Genomic DNA, 18063 nt, shown 5'->3' with positions numbered 1-18063 from the left:
AAAGGAGGGTTCTCTGTCTTGTCTACCTGACCACAGCCAATCCCACTGCTAATCTGTAAACACTTAAAGAGGAGACACCGGATCTTCTGGATTATGGGACTACTCATAGAACAGTGACTGTCCTAACACAAATGAGCATAAGAATTCAACAATCACTCATTAAACACCTATTGTATACATGGAGCTAGGTACAGTTCATTATATAAATGAAATTTAAGAACATCCCTGACTAGAAATTTCCAGTAGAAATTAGGAGACTGATCTCTACACTAAAAATAGAGGGTGACAAAAGGGAACAGACCCCAAACCACAGGAGGGATGTTAGTATGACAGGGATGCAGAGACATGAAGCGCGACAGTGAGATGGAGTTAATATACCTCCACGAGGGTGACCTTGTCCTGGGTCTCAAATTTTGGGTAGGATTTGAATGGGCCAGAGGGACAGAAAAGAAGAGAAAGGGCATGATGAGCAAGAGCTTGAATGTTAAATAGATTCCTCTTTGGGGGACCAAGGAGATACAAGCTTCTAAAGCACATAGGCCTTGTGTTGGAGAATGGGGAGGAGTAGGTGGGTGAGGAGGTTGAAGCCAGATTATGAAGCCTTGAATGCTGAATATCAGATCTGGGGCTATATTTGTACCTTGATACATTTCAGAAGCAACTGAAATCGTAGGACCTTCCTTGCTTCTCTATTGGGTGAAAGTTTCTCAGTCTTGGTGTGAGTCTCAGTGCCTATGTAGTTAAAGCTTACTGAAATGTTCCCTTTCCAATTCTAGAGAGATATGTCCTTTCTGTTGACATGTTCATGTTGACAGACTGCATCTGATTAAGTAGCTGCCTGTGTAATGCCTCCAAGTGTGTATAAAAGAAAAATCAAACTCATACTCTTGGACAGCCATGCATAGACTAGTTACATTGATCAAAGGGCAATAGAAATGATCCAGTGAGGATTTGTCTCAATTTCCCACAATTATTTAAAATCTACCTCAAATACCTGTTCCTCTACAATGCCTCCCCTGAGTCCTTCATTCTGAATAGTACCTCTGTCTCTGCTCCCAAAGCACTAACTGATCCCTGTGATAGCGCACTTCCCCGCCAGGCTGATATGTAGACTTGGCTGCCTGTGTATCTTTTCTCCATTGACTGTGAGCTTTCTTTTAGGAATAATAATTGTAGCTAGCATTTAGTAGGGTGCTCCTACCTGCTAAACTCCATCATCAGTGCTTTACATAGATTATATCATTTATTCAATAAACAGTCCTTTAAAACAGTGCTATAGTCACTAAACAGTCCTTTAAAATAGTGCTATATTCACTAAACAGTCCTTTAAAATGGTGCTATATTCACTAAACAGTGATTTAAAATAGTGGAATTCTTCTTCTTCATCTTACAGGTAAACAAACTAAGGCAAAAAAGAAAGTGAAATAATAAGTGCCAGTACGCAGAGCTAGTAAGGAATAGGGTCTGCCAAGTCCCAAAATGCATGCCATCACTGCTGCCCCAAACTGCCTGTGGCACAGATAGAGGTCATGTCTTATTCATCCCTGCCATCCACTGGACCCAGCTTAGTGCCTGACACACAGAGGGGCTCAGTCAATGCTGATTGGTTTGAGGTGCAGCAAAAGTGCCTAGCAGGGTGAGCACCTTTGCTGTGATTGAGTATCTGATTCTCTATGAAGAGAAGGGGAGTCCTGAGTCAAACACATTCTTCTGGCTCCTGACTCTCACCTTTATTTGCCCTGCTTCTTTGCTCCTCCTTCTTCCTAACTGCACCATTCGGATTCAAAGCTGGAGCTTAGTGCAGACAAAGGGAAAACAGAACTTTGAACGACCACTGTGGGATTATGAGAGGAGAAACAAGAAATTTGACAGCTGAGGAATAAAGTGAGGAGAAGAGAAAGTGATTAAGCTTTATCACTTTAACTTAAAATTTAACCTAATGAAAACAAAATCTTATCTGAAATTGGAAAAATCAATGTATTGATTGTTGGTTCATTGCCCTCTTCTTTATGATTTGACAGTCTGAGAATAATCTGATGGGTGTGGCTTAAAGATGTGGATCATGTGTGGAACTGGAATTGGGTGTTATTCAAGCAAAAAAAATAATAAATACCTGTACAATACACCTGCTTTATGCACTTGAGCAGGGAAGAAATCCACAGGGACTCACCTGTCTCCTGGTCTGCAGAGAAGACAGAATCAACATGAGCACAGCAGGAAAAGTAAGCAAAAACTATATTACTGTTGGAACTATATGCTCATCAATATAACAAAGAAAGGAATACAGTATTTGATTAACAATTTAAAATTCATACCTAAATTAGAAATGATACACTGAAATATGATATGCAATATATGCTACAATATGGAATGTATACTGAACTACAGTGAAAATAAGCTATTCCTAAATACCTTCAAAAAGAATGTATAGAATCTGTATCTATTGTTTATTTCCTACATTAAAGACATTTGCAATAAAGTCATAGATTATTCCAAGCTAATCATGATTAATTTGTAAAGCCAAAGTTAGAAATGTCTTTCATCAAGAAGTTTTCTTTATATTAAGGTACCATAATTTCAATGTATTATTATTTGTATTTATATTTTTTTGTGAACACGAGAAAGTCTGATGAAAGTTTTATGAGAGGATTTGATTTAGAAGACTTTGAAGTACCCTTTTAACCTTAACATAAAAAACTTTACAAAATGCTCATTGGTCTCACAGCATTAGAATCATGAAGGTTAAGCAAGACAACATCAACATTCAAATTCTGATTTAAAAGGGTCTAGCAGGACACAATTCTGGCAATTTCCAGAGTAATCCTATGGAACAGTATCTTCCCCATATAAAAATCAATATGGTCTTACAGAAAATTAATAATACAATTTGAATCACTTATCAGCACTAGGAACACAGATATTTGGTTTTGCCTTCCATAAATCTCTTAATTGTCCAATGTGTTTACAGATGCACAAAAATGCATGTGGTAATACAATATAATCAATTGATATTTTAACTGTCTAATTACAAAAATTTGTGCAACAATTTCCAGTCCTTTTTTGTGTTAGCAGTGTATTGCACAGTAAAATATCTCACTATGATAACTCAATTTAAAGGCTCTGAGGCTTCTCTATACACTCTGTGACAAAACAGGCTCATATCAATAAGACTGGTTGGAAATCACATGAGTATCCCATTGGTACTGTTCTTATTCCACCTCACTTTCATTCATTACTGATTAATATATACATTCCACGTAGAAAATAATTAACAAAAAAATTAAATTTACCAAACTCAACTTAAAAAGAAATAATGAGTTCCTAGAGCAAAAGTATAAACCAATCATATTAATGGAAATAATAACTGATGAAATAGACAATTATTCCTCCCCTCTTGGGCACAACATCAATAACTCAGTTTGTTGTCAGCATTTCATTTATGTTTATCCATCCTGCATTATATTTTCCTCAAATGCTAAATGGTGACAATATTAACATCTATTTTGTAAAGTAGTTGTGTTGTGATAATTCAATAAATTAATACTATAAAGAACTTAAAATAGCATTTGGTATATAGAAATAAGTCAGTAAATATTAGCCACTATTATTATTGTTGCTATTTAACTTTTTGCTAACTTTTTACTGCCACCAAGTAGTGAAAACATAAGGTTAGATTCATCTTTATTCTCTGGAAAGCCAGCTTTGAGACTTTAGAGAAATTATTTAATCACTGAGTCAATGGATCCTCAATTATTTCAGCTGTAAAATAAAGCCAGTAATTCAATAGCACTGTCCTGGTAGCATCCTTATGAGATTTAAAAATAATGCATGTTGTTTACAGCAACACAATTTGCAATTACAAAAATACAGAACCAACCTAAATGCCCATCAACGAAAGAGTAGATAAAGAAAATATGGTGTGTGTATACCATGGAATACTACTCAGCCATTAAATAGAATATAATAAAATAATGGCCTTTGCAGCAACTTGGATGGAGCTGAAGACCATTATTCTAAGTAATTCAGAAATGGAAAACCAGACATCATATGTTCTCATGTATAAGAGGGAGTTAAGCTATGAGGATACAAAGGCATAAAAATGATATCATGAACTTTGGGAACTCGAGGGGGAAGATTGAAAGAGGAGGTGAAAGATAAAAGACTACATATTGGGTTCAGTGTACACTGCTTGAGTGAAGGGTGCACCGAAATCTGAGAAATCACCACTAAAGAGCTTACCCAGGTAACCAGAAAATACCTGCACCCCCAAAACTACTGAAATTAAAGATAAATTTTATAAATAAATATAATGCATATAACTCACCCAGCACAGGCCACAATGTGCCTGTCGCATCATAGGCACCTGATAATCAGGAACTCCTACTATTAGTACCTTACTTCCAAGTATTCTGACATTTATTTTGCATTGATCATGTTGAACATTCTGCAAAGTTGAATAATTTGACAAATCATGACAATGAATTGTCAGAAGAATACATTTCAATTGAATTTTTATCATAATTGCAATTTTGTTGATTCTGGAAAGAGTTCTGTGAATTGTACATGCTTAACCACAATGACGACAGATATTACAGTACACTACCAAGCACTGGAAATTATGTGTTCATCTTTTATTTTTAAGAACATCTATGGATAAGATCTGCTAGCTAGAAATTCAAACACACAGTGTATCCAATTTTGAAATACGTATGTGTAGGTCTGAGTGTATACACACACACACACAAAACCAACTCCAACCTTTGTAATTTGGGGCTCAAGTCAAAGCTGGAAGGAGTCTCTACACATAGATCAGATAACAGTACAGGCTCTCAAAGCTAAGTTGCAAATGGGTGTTGGAAGAAGTAACACACAGAAGTGGTGGAGAGAGAAAATTAAAAGAGGAGAATAGGAAAAGAGAGAGAGAAAGAGATGCCATCCCAGGCAGGAAGATAAATGTATCCTTATAAAGTCAGATCCTTTTGGCCTAAGCAGAAAATTGAGCAAGAAAGCAGTGTATTTTTTTTTTTTTTTTTCTTTTTTTTGAGACGGAGTCTCGCTTTGTCGCCCAGGCTGGAGTGCAGTGGCCGGATCTCAGCTCACTGCAAGCTCCGCCTCCCGGGTTTATGCCATTCTCCTGCCTCAGCCTCCCGAGTAGCTGGGACTACAGGTGCCCACCACCTCGCCCGGCTAGTTTTTTGTATTTTTTTTAGTAGAGACGGGGTTTCACCATATTAGCCAGGATGGTCTCGATCTCCTGACCTCGTGATCCGCCAGTCTCGGCCTCCCAAAGTGCTGGGATTACAGGCTTGAGTCACCGCGCCCGGCCGCGAAAGCAGTGTATTTTATTTGAACAGACACTGACTCTGTTAGCAAAATGAAGGTGACTTAGAATTTCATGTACCAGCCAATAATTGTGGGTGAAGAGATGTTTTCAGCACAGCATTAGGAAATGTCAGGATTAAACAACTTTGGAGAAAACAACAACAACAACATAAGGCTGGCCTTAATGAATATATTCCATTTTATCTCAGTGTGTTATTATAGTTAACTGTTTATCTTTCTTTATGTTATACCTTTTTTAAAATATATTTTTTTCTCTTTATAAATCAGAGGTGATCATTTCTATGGAGCACTTGTTAGGTACCAGACATGGGACTAGATGTTGCATGTACAAAGATTAAATGACACAATGTCTGACTGCAAGTGTGCGAACACACTGGTACCAACTCTCTGTTTGCTTTTCTAGGTAATCAAATGCAAAGCAGCTGTGCTATGGGAGTTAAAGAAACCCTTTTCCATTGAGGAGGTGGAGGTTGCCCCTCCCAAGGCCCATGAAGTTCGTATTAAGGTGAAATACATTTTTCCATTTGTATTTAAGTTTTAAAAATGCAGAAAAGTTAAAAAACGGAAACAAACAAAAATCCTGAGTCATTTTTAGATAATCATCCAGAAAATACTTGTTTTCAAAGAAAGTTATAAATATAAATTATTAAATTTTTAAAAAGTGCATACAGTGTAATTCCAGTAAAATACAAAAGAATTTATGTGTTTGTACAGAAAAAAAATTCAAAGGGATATATATCAAGACTTCAGAATCAATTAGCATTAGATATTTTTATGTATTAATTTGCAATTTCTACTACTTTTTTTTTAAAGCATGCATTCTTGTATATTATTTAAGACTTCACTATTTCAAGATCAGTTACTTCACAGATTATTCTAAATTGTTTAATTCAAGAATGGAAGGTAGAGGAGGGTTTCAGCCTGGTTAACCTTGAGGATAAACTGAATCTTTCATATTTGGGAATAGTAGGGATTATTAGCAAAACCCTTGAAAACATTTTGGAAGCACAATTTCAGGAAACTGGGATTTTTAAATTCACCTGAGACTCATAATCTTTTGGGAATCTAAGCATCTTCTCTTCACTCTGTAGATGGCGGCTGTAGGAATCTGTAGCACTGATGACCACGTGGTTAGTGGTAACATGGTGACCCCACTTCCTGTGATTTTAGGCCATGAGGCAGCCGGCATCGTGGAGAGTGTTGGAAAAGGGGTGACTACAGTCGAACCAGGTACAGGATTCACACTCAGGAAACATGCTCGTTCACGATCCTAAGATTTTCCCGCCTGGATGAGGAAACCGGCAATGAGGGACCAAAGCGCTTGCAGAAGGTCACCGCGCAGCCAGGACTTCAGGGGTTTCCTCTTTCCCTCTCTGCCTGCCTGACTCAAGCATGTATGTCTTCAGGCAGGCATGTATTCTACCCATCAACCATTATGTACTGAGCATCTGCTAGACGCCAGGCACCAGGTTGGAGCCTGGAGATATGTGAGGATCAAAAGGGACACAGTGCCTACCAGTGTGGCATTCATAATCTAATAACTTCATGTTAGTGTTGCTGAACACGGTCTTCTTCTATCAGGGCCCAGACAACTAGAAATGGGAGGAGGGAAAAAAACATAAGTATGGAAACTGTTCTGTGCTGAGTTCACAAGGTGGAGACTACACGGCTACAACTGAATAAACATGACCTTTTCTTAGGTGACCTATGCAGCCACGTCACCAATTTCCTCTTCCAACATGGTCTCTCTTCCTGAGCATGGAATCAATGAAACTGACTAGGTGAAAGGAAATGAAAGAAACATAGAAGGAGCCATCCACCATCAACAATGTCTGCCTTATTACCTTCAGCCATGCTTCAATGTGACTGGTTACAGATTACTAATTATAAAGGGAGAATAACTAGGACATTTCCATACCATCATTTTCACATAAATTTTACCTACAAAATGTTATGGGGCAACCATTTTTCTTGGACTTGTGGAATAGGTAGCATAGGTAATTAAAAATAAAAATTATGTTTAATTCTAAAAAATCACTTTCATTTTATTTCATTTTATTTTATTTCATTTTATTTTATTTTATTTTATTTTATTTTTATTTTTATTTATTTATTCATTTATTTATTTTTTGAGATGGAGTCTCGCTCTGTCGCCCAGGCTGGAGTACAGTGGCGCAATCTCAGCTCACTGTAACTTCCACCTCCCGGGTTCACGCCATTCTCCTGCCTCAGCCTACCGAGTAGCTGGGACCACAGGCGCCCATCACCATGACCAGCTAATTTTTTGTATTTTTAGTAGAGACGGGGTTTCACCATATTAGTCAGGATGTTCTCAATCTCCTGACCTCATGATCTGCCCACCTCGGCCTCCCAAAATGCTGGAATTACAGTCTAGAAAATCACTTTAGGCACTAGATTGGACCTGCCACTTCACCAAATACTTATTTGAACTGTGAACAGAAAAATAAAATGAACTGTCCAATTTGGGTTTCAGCTCCTACTAATTTCTTTAGTAGTAATAAATTAATAACTACTAAATAATAACTAATAACTGCTAAACTACTACTAATAACTACTAAATAATACTAATAATCACTAACTAGTTAGTAATAAGTTAATAACAAAATGACACCCTTACTTTTTACCTGTGCTCACTCCACTGTAACAGGAAAAGTAGATAATTCACAAATTACCAGCTAAAAACATTTCAAAGTCAGTTCTTATCCTAAAAGTAACTAACTTATTGTGGAGGGTTGAAATTTCCAGAGGAATTTCTGGAATTGTTCTTTGTCCCATTTTTGATAGTTTTCCTCAAAAAAAGAACTAAGATCATTTTAAAAGCATTCATTTCATAATAAAGATAAACCTAGTCACTTTGAAAGAAAAGAAGTAGTTCAAAATTCTCATTTTTATTGTAAATCAAACTATAACAAAAAACAGGTCTTATCAACATCTAGTGGCACTATTATACCCTACTTTCAACTAAAATTTATATTTCTGCTTACATTAAGATTTAAATAGTTAAGGATTAAATTAAATGTTTGTAAAGCCTCCAGGAGAAATTGATACACTACATAAAAGTAACTATTAATACAGTGGAAGCAATTTTTCTAATCCATGTTGTTTCCCATATTTGCATTTCGTCTGTAAGAATCTTCAGGCACTTATAAACCCAAACTGGAAACAAGGCTGTGGCAGGAAACGACAAATGACATAGTTGTGATTGGACTGTATTTCTTGGAGACTTTTAAAGACACATGCTTCTAATGTTTCAAAGACATGTGAGCTTCCAGTTTATGCTCTATTAATACTGGATATAAATTGTAAAATAATTTGTTTTATCTCTCTCCAGGTGATAAAGTCATCCCACTCGTTGTTACTCAGTGTGGAAAATGCAGAATTTGTAAAACCCCGGAAAGGAACTACTGCTTGAAAACGAGTAGGTTTCTGATGCTCTCCCTGCACAGACATTGAGTTTGCACATTAGTTATGCTCCTGTCTCATGCCTTTGTGTGTCTGTGTATTGCACTGCCCAGTGTGAGCAATCCTCGGGGGACCCTGCAGGATGGCACCAGCAGGTTCACCTGCAGGGGGAAGCCCATCCACCACTTCCTCGGTGTCAGCAGCTTGTCTCAGTACACATTGGTGGATGAGAATGCAGTAGCCAAAATTGACGCAGCCTCACCCATGGAGAAAGTCTGTCTCATTGGCTGTGGATTTTCAACTGGTTATGGGTCTGCAGTCAAAGTTGCCAAGGTAAGAATGACAACGGGTGATAAAAACAGTTACATGCAGACTGTCAGGAACCCAAAGGGAAGAAATTTCTCACAAGAATCAAAGATTATTTTTGTAGATTTTGAATGTTGGCTAAGAATAGAAACACAATCCAGAAAGAATTGAGAGCACATGCTAGAAATTTCATGTGTTTATCAGATTAAAAAGTTGTTGAGAGTTAAGAAAATGTAAAGATTTCATTTTCAATAATTACTCTTCTGTATTTGCTCTTTATGAGATCATGAAATATTAGGCCTGAGAACTCATTTAGTAATTCATTCAACAATTGGAAAGCACCTACACATGCCTCAGGCACCATAGGTTCTGCTAAGTTCTGAGATAGCAAAAATAAATAAAATGAAGCGTTTGCTTCATCTTTCTCAAATCTCCTGCTGAATCTTAGATCACGATACATAATTATTAGTACTTTTAAATCACAGTCACAAGCCTTGTATTTTTGTAAGTAAGATAGAAACTGGTGTTGTCCCCCATAGTATTGAATACTACTTGGAGAATGAATTATTGAATGAATGGACACCCTTAAGGGAATATAAGAGTGAGATTATTTGGAACAGGAAGAGGATGTTACCCAAAATGAAGGCAGACTATGGGAGACTAGGTTTAATAAATAGCCCCTAGCCAACTAAGAAAAATTAGATGGCATCTTTTCCAAATTTCTATGACTTTAGCTCTTAGTCCCTTGTTCAATTGCCTCATCTATTATAACGGGTGATCTAAGTGAGCCTACCCAAGAACAGAAGCTGAGGATACTCATAACAATAGATTTTATTATTAAAATATAGACTAATATTTCATTGCTGTGTTCTTCACTAGTGTATTTTTTAAAGCAGGAATATACTACTCACAACTACTGAACATAAATGAACCAAGGAGTTAATTACTGATGGTTTAAGTGGAATATTTTTCAGCCTCTTGGAGTAACCTTTTCCATTTACTTTATTTTTCAAATATTGCCTTTGTGTATGTATGAGATACTGAAGCTGGCTATCAAGGGATTTCAGCAATCGAGAGTCCCTTCAAGACTGTAATCACTGCCATCTGGATCTCAAAGATCATCCAGTCCCCTGGTTCCCAGCCTGACTTTCCCATTGGAGTCACCTGGGGACTGAGTTCCACCTGCAGAGATTCTCATTTAATTGACATGGGCTGTGACCTGGACTGTGGGATATTTTTAAACCTGCCCAGATGAATCTAATATGCATCAGTTTGAGAACCGCTCAACAATTTCAACTCCCTGAATTTAAAAATAAAGCAATTGAAACCAAAAGAGTTTTTGTTAACAGATTGAACAGAAGAGTTTGAGCAGCTCTTGATAAACACTAGCCATGGCACCTTATAAAGCTTAGGCACTTTCAAACAACCGTTGCTTAATCTATTCTTGCATTTTCTGAAAATACAGGTAACCCCAGGCTCTACCTGTGCTGTGTTTGGCCTAGGAGGGGTCGGCCTATCTGCTGTTATGGGCTGTAAAGCAGCTGGAGCAGCCAGAATCATTGCGGTGGACATCAACAAGGACAAATTTGCAAAGGCCAAAGAGTTGGGTGCCACTGAATGCATCAACCCTCAAGACTACAAGAAACCCATCCAGGAGGTGCTAAAGGAAATGACTGATGGAGGTGTGGATTTTTCGTTTGAAGTCATCGGTCGGCTTGATACCATGGTATGTACCATGATATGCCCTGAGATTTCTGCCTCTGCAACCTAGAGGATGCATTTAGGCTGCAGAATATATGTTTTATGTATAAAGGATATTTTTAATGATGAATGGAAATTTCCCATCATCTGTTTGTTACCTGGCTTGTTTAATTTATTGTTATGAGAAATCTTTTATTCTATCAACTATGCAACCTGTCTCAAGTCATATTTCCTCTAGAGGAAAAGATAAGGGCTTGTTTTTCTTAACTGAGCGATTACAGATAACTTTGTTAATTTTTAATTAAAAATTATAAGTTCAAGTAAACATAAATAATACAAATTCTGTTTTCAAATTGGAATGTTTTATTTTTCTTCCACATTCTTAACAAAAATGATTTAATAATTTTGCATGTGTTCTTAATAAATTCCAATTTTTTTTTACATATTAGTATTTGGCCAAAAGAAATGAGCAATTTTAGGCCAACTATTGTTTTATTAACAAAAATATGCCCTAAGGAAAGTGACTGCTCAAATGCATCACTATATTTTATCACAGAAACTGGACAGTACCTGGTACAAAACTAGTACCCAATACTAGAAGGACTGAATACTTTCAAAAGTCAACAGATGTTTACCACCCCCCAAATTTCAAAGCTACATACTCATGGCATTGTTTATAGATTATATGAGACAATGCATGTAATGTACTTAGCACAGTGCCACGTGTCATATGGTAAGCTCCCAATAAATGTCAGCTGTCCTTTTCTCTTTTTCTTTGAGACAGGGTCTCACTCTGTCACTTAGGCTGAAGTGTGGTGGCATAATTATAACTCACTACAGCCTCAACCTCCTGAGCTCAAGTAATTCTCCTACCTTACCCTCCAAAAATGCTGAGAATATAGGAACAAGCTACCATGCCCAGCCTCAGTTGGCATTATTGATATGAAACACTATTTCCAATCTTGCAGTACTTACACCATCTTTGGCTTATTGCATGGTATTACTTTCAAACAGTTACAAATATCAAAGGCAATGGAAAACACATCTCTAGCTATATTTCACCTACCCAGAGTTCTCTAGAATCCTACTGAAAAAGTCTCCAGAGTCCAACACATTTCCATTGCTGAGATTTTCTAGAGGGTCCAGCAGTGTGGGTAATGCGGAGCAGCACCCTGAGATCAATGTTCTCAGCAGCCTTGACCTCGAACAAATGCCACAGATGAATGAAGTGTCAAGAGATTACAACTTTTTCCAGGGCTATAGCTTTTCTCCTAATGTTCTTTTTCTATACCTTCCTCCATTTTCTCATGTGGAACTGGAGTGTACCTTATCTCAAGATACCAAATATATGACAGTCACATGTTCTGAGGATGTCTGGTCTTCCAAAGGCCAGAATCCAAAATCAAAGAACTAATCATTATATATCTTGGGGCAATCCTAAACCATTTTCTAACTACAGAACATGTTCAGAAAGCTGATTGGAAAATACTTTCCGAACTGTCCTTTGAGGTTCCGTAATAATCAGTGTATTTTAATGTAAAACCTATATATATTTGGGGAGATAAAAACAATGTTTAAAACATGTCCATTTTGAGAAATGGACAGTAGAATTGGAGTATGTTAAAAAAAAAAAAAGGAGACCATCAAGTGGACAAGAGACAAATTTTGGTGATATAATCATTTATTTTGTTTCCCATTAAAATATGTGGTTGAAAGTAATGGGTTCAAAATACCTATATAATAAATCAATGAAAAGTGAATTAACCAACTCACAGATTGCCTAAGAATTATGTGATGATGAAATTCTATGCTTATATAAGGAACTGGACTTAATATATATTTGTGATGATGTCTATCTCTTTATTCCTTTATTAGGAAGAATTAAGTGCACTCCAATTTATTCATCCATTCTTTCATTAAAAAAACATTTTCTGGGCATTTCCTAAATCCACAGCACTATCCTATGCAAACAAGGGGAATGAAGGAGCAAAAGACATGATCTCTTCCCTCTACACACTCAAAATCCAGCTAAGTCTATTACATGATATTGTGCATTATGAGTAGGAACTATGTGACTCCACGTTAAGGATGCTAAATGTTCACTTTATTACAGATGGCTTCCCTGTTATGTTGTCATGAGGCATGTGGCACAAGTGTCATCGTAGGGGTACCTCCTGATTCCCAGAACCTCTCAATAAACCCTATGCTGCTACTGACTGGACGCACCTGGAAGGGAGCTATTTTTGGTGGTATGTGGTTAGGCTCGGAGCCAAATTCTCATTAACCTCAGCATATCTCCCCTTTTACAAGTGATAAGGAAAGGTTTTGAAGAGCAGATCAAAAATAAATTAAAATTCATTTTCTATCTATAGTCTCCAAATCAACTAGATACGGAACTAATGCAAGCAGAAGGTCCCAAAATAGACATTTCTGATGTCACCATTAACAAAGACCATTCATCTCCATCTGTTTTTGTACTTGGGACTGTGTAAGGCATGGGAATTTCTAGTAAGACACAGAAATCTACAACGATATTTCATATCTACACCCAAATTTAGACAACTGTTAAATATGTTCCTTTGGGCATAACATCAGTACCATGATTTCTCTGTGGGAGAGAGAATAACCAGGGACCCTTGTTTATCTGTGATTTTTTTTAAGTCTGAGCTCTATAAAAGCTTACTGAAGTACTCTATCTCTTATTAACCTCAGTCATTGCAGTCTGGAAGCAGCACCTTTTCTAAACTTTCATTTATTTGGAAAATTTTCTCTTCAATTCTCCTACTTAACCTTGTTGAATCTAACTATGATACCGTCTTCTTTTCAGGCTATAAGAGTAAAGAATGTGTCCCAAAACTTGTGGCTGATTTTATGGCTAAGAAGTTTTCATTGGATGCATTAATAACCCATGTTTTACCTTTTGAAAAAATAAATGAAGGATTTGACCTGCTTCACTCTGGGAAAAGGTAGATTTTAAGTTAGTTTTCTGTTTTGCTTTTTATCTACCATAGGGGATTGTCTAGCAGAAAATGAAAAGGTGGAAGGATGAGAAAAATTAGAGTGCCTTCGTTTTTCCATTACCTGTTCAGTCTTTACATGGAGAGCATGTAAGAAAAGTTTAAAACTTCTGTGAGATGCTAAAAACAGCTGCTTTGCATTTCCTATTCTGCTGAAGCCAAATAATGTTGATTACTGCAAATCTGAATGATCAGAGCCACTAAGCCTTTTTTAAAAGAGAATAATCACCTTTGCTAAAAAAAAAAAAAAAAATTCTATTTAAACAACCATAATTATAACGTGGTGTCATTGAAGCCTCTACCTGCCACCTATATAAAGCTGACATTAGGTGGCTGTATATTTAAATAATTTTCAGGACATCCTCAACATTTTCATTATTGGAGTATGTGAAACTACATTTGGTTTGTTTTCTAAGCAGATCTTACTAGTTTTTTCTTTTTCCTTTTTTTACTTTTATGGTTTACAAAAAATTTTTTTCAGTAAAATTTATTGTAAAAGAGAAGTATACTAAACACTATTGTAAATGTTTGGCTTACTTTTTGTCTGAAGCTTAGAAAACTAAGCCAATTCTATTTCCTGTCTCTAACACTTAACTCTTACAACCAGCTAATAAAATGAATTTTGTCACCTGCATTTACATGAGGCACAACTGGAAACAGGCAGTTATACCTAACCTCTGCCTTCTAGCTCCAGAGTCTGAGATTTTTCTGCTATCCCATTCTTATTTTCACAAGATTTTCAACTTTAAATAGTGTTTCTTTGGCACTCACAAAATTATTATAGTAGACACTTTAACCGACAACATTGTTGAGGAGGAAAAGAAACTAGCACCCACAGAGCACCAGCTGTTCTACTAAGTGTCTTACCTGCACTATCTTATGTGATTCCCAGGCAATGCTCAGTGTCAGTCTCAATCTCACTATGTTAGAGAAGAGAAAACTGAGACTCGGAGAAGGCATGACTTGGTCATAAATCATCAGATGATAGGAAGGAGAGCCAGAATTCAAAAGTAGATCTTGTTGTTAGCAAATCTATTCACTTCTATTAAACCATACTGCCCCTCAAGAGTGCATGGATATATGGACAACAGTAGCCATCAAAGGTTAGTTATCTTTGATATCATCATTATTATCATTGACATCATCATCATGTTCATCATCATCATCATCATAGGATTGAAAGGATGATGGCAAATATAGAGATGAACAAAACCAGAGGACAGTGTTGAGCAACATTAGAAGTCATGAAGCATGCCTAAATTCACTTTATGAGAATGTCATATAGTAATACGCATATGTAAATATAATTAATCCTATCAATAAAATAAGATTAAAAATTGTAACATTCAATATTGGTAAGACTAAGGTGGCTAGGCACTTTCATGTACTTTCAGTAGTAATTGATACATCCTTTTGGGAAAGCAATTTGGTAATATGTGTCAGAAACCCTTAAAAAAAACTAGATCTTTTGTTCCAGCAATTCCATTTCTAGAAATCTATTCTACAGAAATAATCAACTATTCAAACATACATATGTGTTTCAGCATGTTTACTTGTTTCTGTAATATCAAACATTAGAAACATTCTAAATTTCAACATGAGGAAAATGGTTTAATAAATTCCAATCAGCTATTAGAAATGAATGAAGCCATCAAAAAGAAATGACATCATTGGGAGATTCTCATGATATAATTTAGGCTAATATAATAAAGAATATAAATTTTATATACAATATCTCAAATTTTCAACAAGAGCAGTAAAACTTATACATATGTCTAGTAAAAAGTTGATAGAAATTCAAGAAAACATTGAGGATGACTATTTCTAGGTTGGGGCATTATGGATTACTTTTACTTTCTTCTTTCTGCCGTCTTGTATTCTCTGAATTGTGTGCATATATTTTTCTTATATATGCATATGCATATACTCATATATTTTAAAAATTATTAAAAAGTCACAAAGACCATCATTTTCTAAAAATATTCATGAGAAGTTGGTTTGTAGAAAGGGCACTAATTCTAATGTAAATGTTACGTTTCTAATATTCACAAGAATGAAGTATCTTGGAATTAATACAAATCGACTTTATTCTCTACTTCTAAGAATCCTTAAACATCTCTGTATCAAAAGTCTTTTAAACTTCTGGCATGGTCTTAAATTTGTTAAATTATCAGTTCTTTCGGGCAAGTTATTTATCATCTTATAACGTGTGCAAATTTGTATTTGAGTTTTAATTCCAAAACTCTATACTAGGTGTGCGACCAGACAAAGTTACAAATCTTTCTAAGTCTTGGTGTTTATAATCTCTAAAATCAAAATAATATGAAAACCTACCTCCTAGTGTTGATGTTTAGGTTGAAGTTTAAGTGAGAAAATGCATGAAGAATGCGACAAATAGCAAAAACTTATCACAAGTTATTATCCATTGTTGTATTTTATATTCCTTATTATACCAGGAACGTGGGCACACAAGAATGATTTTTTGAAGATGCTAATGTGGTATTGAAGTCTAAACGACAGGCACACTCAGAATGTTGTGAGTGAGCTTAAAGTTGAGGAAAACACAAGAGAAAACCAAAAAAGATGAACTTTCCTTTGACTTGACTTGACCCAAATGCATGGGGGTGGGATTAGAGTGACTGAGAACAGACAGATTTTCACTTAGGCATTTCAAATGCTCCTTGGACTCTCACATGGAAGCACGTGGGTTGTCTAAATGTTAATACAGTGTCTCTTCTTTCCTACTGCAGTATCCGTACCATCCTAATGTTTTGAGACAATACAGATGTTTTCCATTGTGGCAGTCTTCAGCCTCCTATACTCTACCTGATCTGCAGCAACAGCTGGGAAATATCATTAGTTCTGCTCTTCAGAGATGTTATCAATAAATTACATGTGGGGGCTTTCCAAAGAAATTGAAATTGATGTAAAATTATTTTTCAAGCAAATGTCTAAAATCCAAATGAGAACTAAATAAAGTGTTGAACATCAGCTGGGGAATTGAAGCCAATAAACCTTCCTTCTTAACCATTCTACTTGTGTTATCTTTGCCATTGAGAAAAGCTATCTCCTATGACTTCTTGCGTTTTTGGTATCTTCATAATCTTTAGTCATTGAATCCAGTGGAGGGGAACCTTCACTTGCCCTGAACACACATGTGCTGAGCCACTGTGCTTGAAGTCTCCTACCTCTTATCTCAATTTTGTGACTCATGCACAAGCTTCAGTAGCCAATTTGATCAAGTGGAAGAAAGGGTATCAGTGATTGAAGATCAAATGAATGAAATGAAGCAAGAAGAGAAGTTTAGAGAAAAAAGAGTAAAAAAACAAGCAAAGCCTCCAAGAAATATGGGACTATGGGAAAAAACTAAATCTACATCTGATTGGTGTGCCTGAAAGTGACGGGGAGAATGGAACCAAGTTGGAAAACACTCTGCAGGATACTATCCAGGAGAACCTCCCCAACCTAGCAAGGCAGGCCAACATTCAAATTCAGGAAATACAGAGAATGCCACAAAGATACTCCTCGAGTAGAGCAACTCCAAGACACAAAATTATAATATTCACCAAAGTTGAAATGAAGGAAAAAATGTTAAGGGCAGCCAGAGAGAAATGTCTGGTTACCCACAAAGGAAAGCCCATCAGACTAACAGCAGATCTCTCATCAGAAACCTTAAAAGCCAGAAGAGAGTGGGGACAATATTCAACATCTAAAAGAAAATAATTTTCAACCCAGAATTTCATATCAAGCCAAAGTAAGCTTCATAAGTAAAGGACAAATAAAATCCTTTACAGACAAACAAATGCTGAGAGATTTTCTCACCACCAGGCCTGCCTTACAAGAGCTCCTGAAGGAACCACTAAACATGGAAATGAAAAACCAGTACCAGCCACAGCAAAAACATGCCAAATGTAAAGACAATTGATGCTAGGAAGAAACTGCATCAACTAATGAGCAAAATAATCAGCTAACATCATAATGACAGGATCAAATTCACACATAACAATATTAACCTTAAATGTAAATGGGCTAAATGCTCCAATTAAAAGACACAGACTGGCAAATTGGATAAAGAGTCAAGACCCATCAGTGTGCTGTAATCAGGAGACCCATCTCAGGTGCAGAGACACACATAGGCTCAAGATAAAGGGATAGAGGAAGATCTACTAAGCAAATGGAAAACAAAAAAAGCAGGGGTTGCATTTCTAGTCTCTGATAAGACAGACTTTAAACCAACAAAAATCAAAAGAGACAAAGAAGACTATTACATAAT

At 36.3% G+C, this 18063-nt stretch overlaps 1 protein-coding gene across 1 annotated transcript; it reads left to right on the top strand.

The window, feature by feature from the left end:
* The first annotated feature begins 2133 nt into the window (after positions 1-2133).
* On the top strand, positions 2134-16822 carry LOC102122664 (alcohol dehydrogenase 1A). Its single transcript, XM_065545262.2, has 9 exons — positions 2134-2222; positions 5747-5848; positions 6435-6573; positions 8696-8795; positions 8886-9099; positions 10538-10798; positions 12887-13022; positions 13601-13739; positions 16541-16822. The coding sequence occupies exons 1-9, from the start codon at positions 2205-2207 to the stop codon at positions 16563-16565; spliced, it is 1134 nt and encodes a 377-aa protein (XP_065401334.1). The 5' UTR covers positions 2134-2204; the 3' UTR covers positions 16566-16822.
* The last annotated feature ends 1241 nt before the right edge of the window (positions 16823-18063 follow it).

This window comes from Macaca fascicularis, chromosome 5, assembly GCF_037993035.2.
Source record: "Macaca fascicularis isolate 582-1 chromosome 5, T2T-MFA8v1.1".
Lineage (NCBI taxonomy): Eukaryota > Metazoa > Chordata > Mammalia > Primates > Cercopithecidae > Macaca > Macaca fascicularis.
Note: the sequence above shows the minus strand (reverse complement) of the source record. Positions and strands in the feature narration are given on the sequence as shown.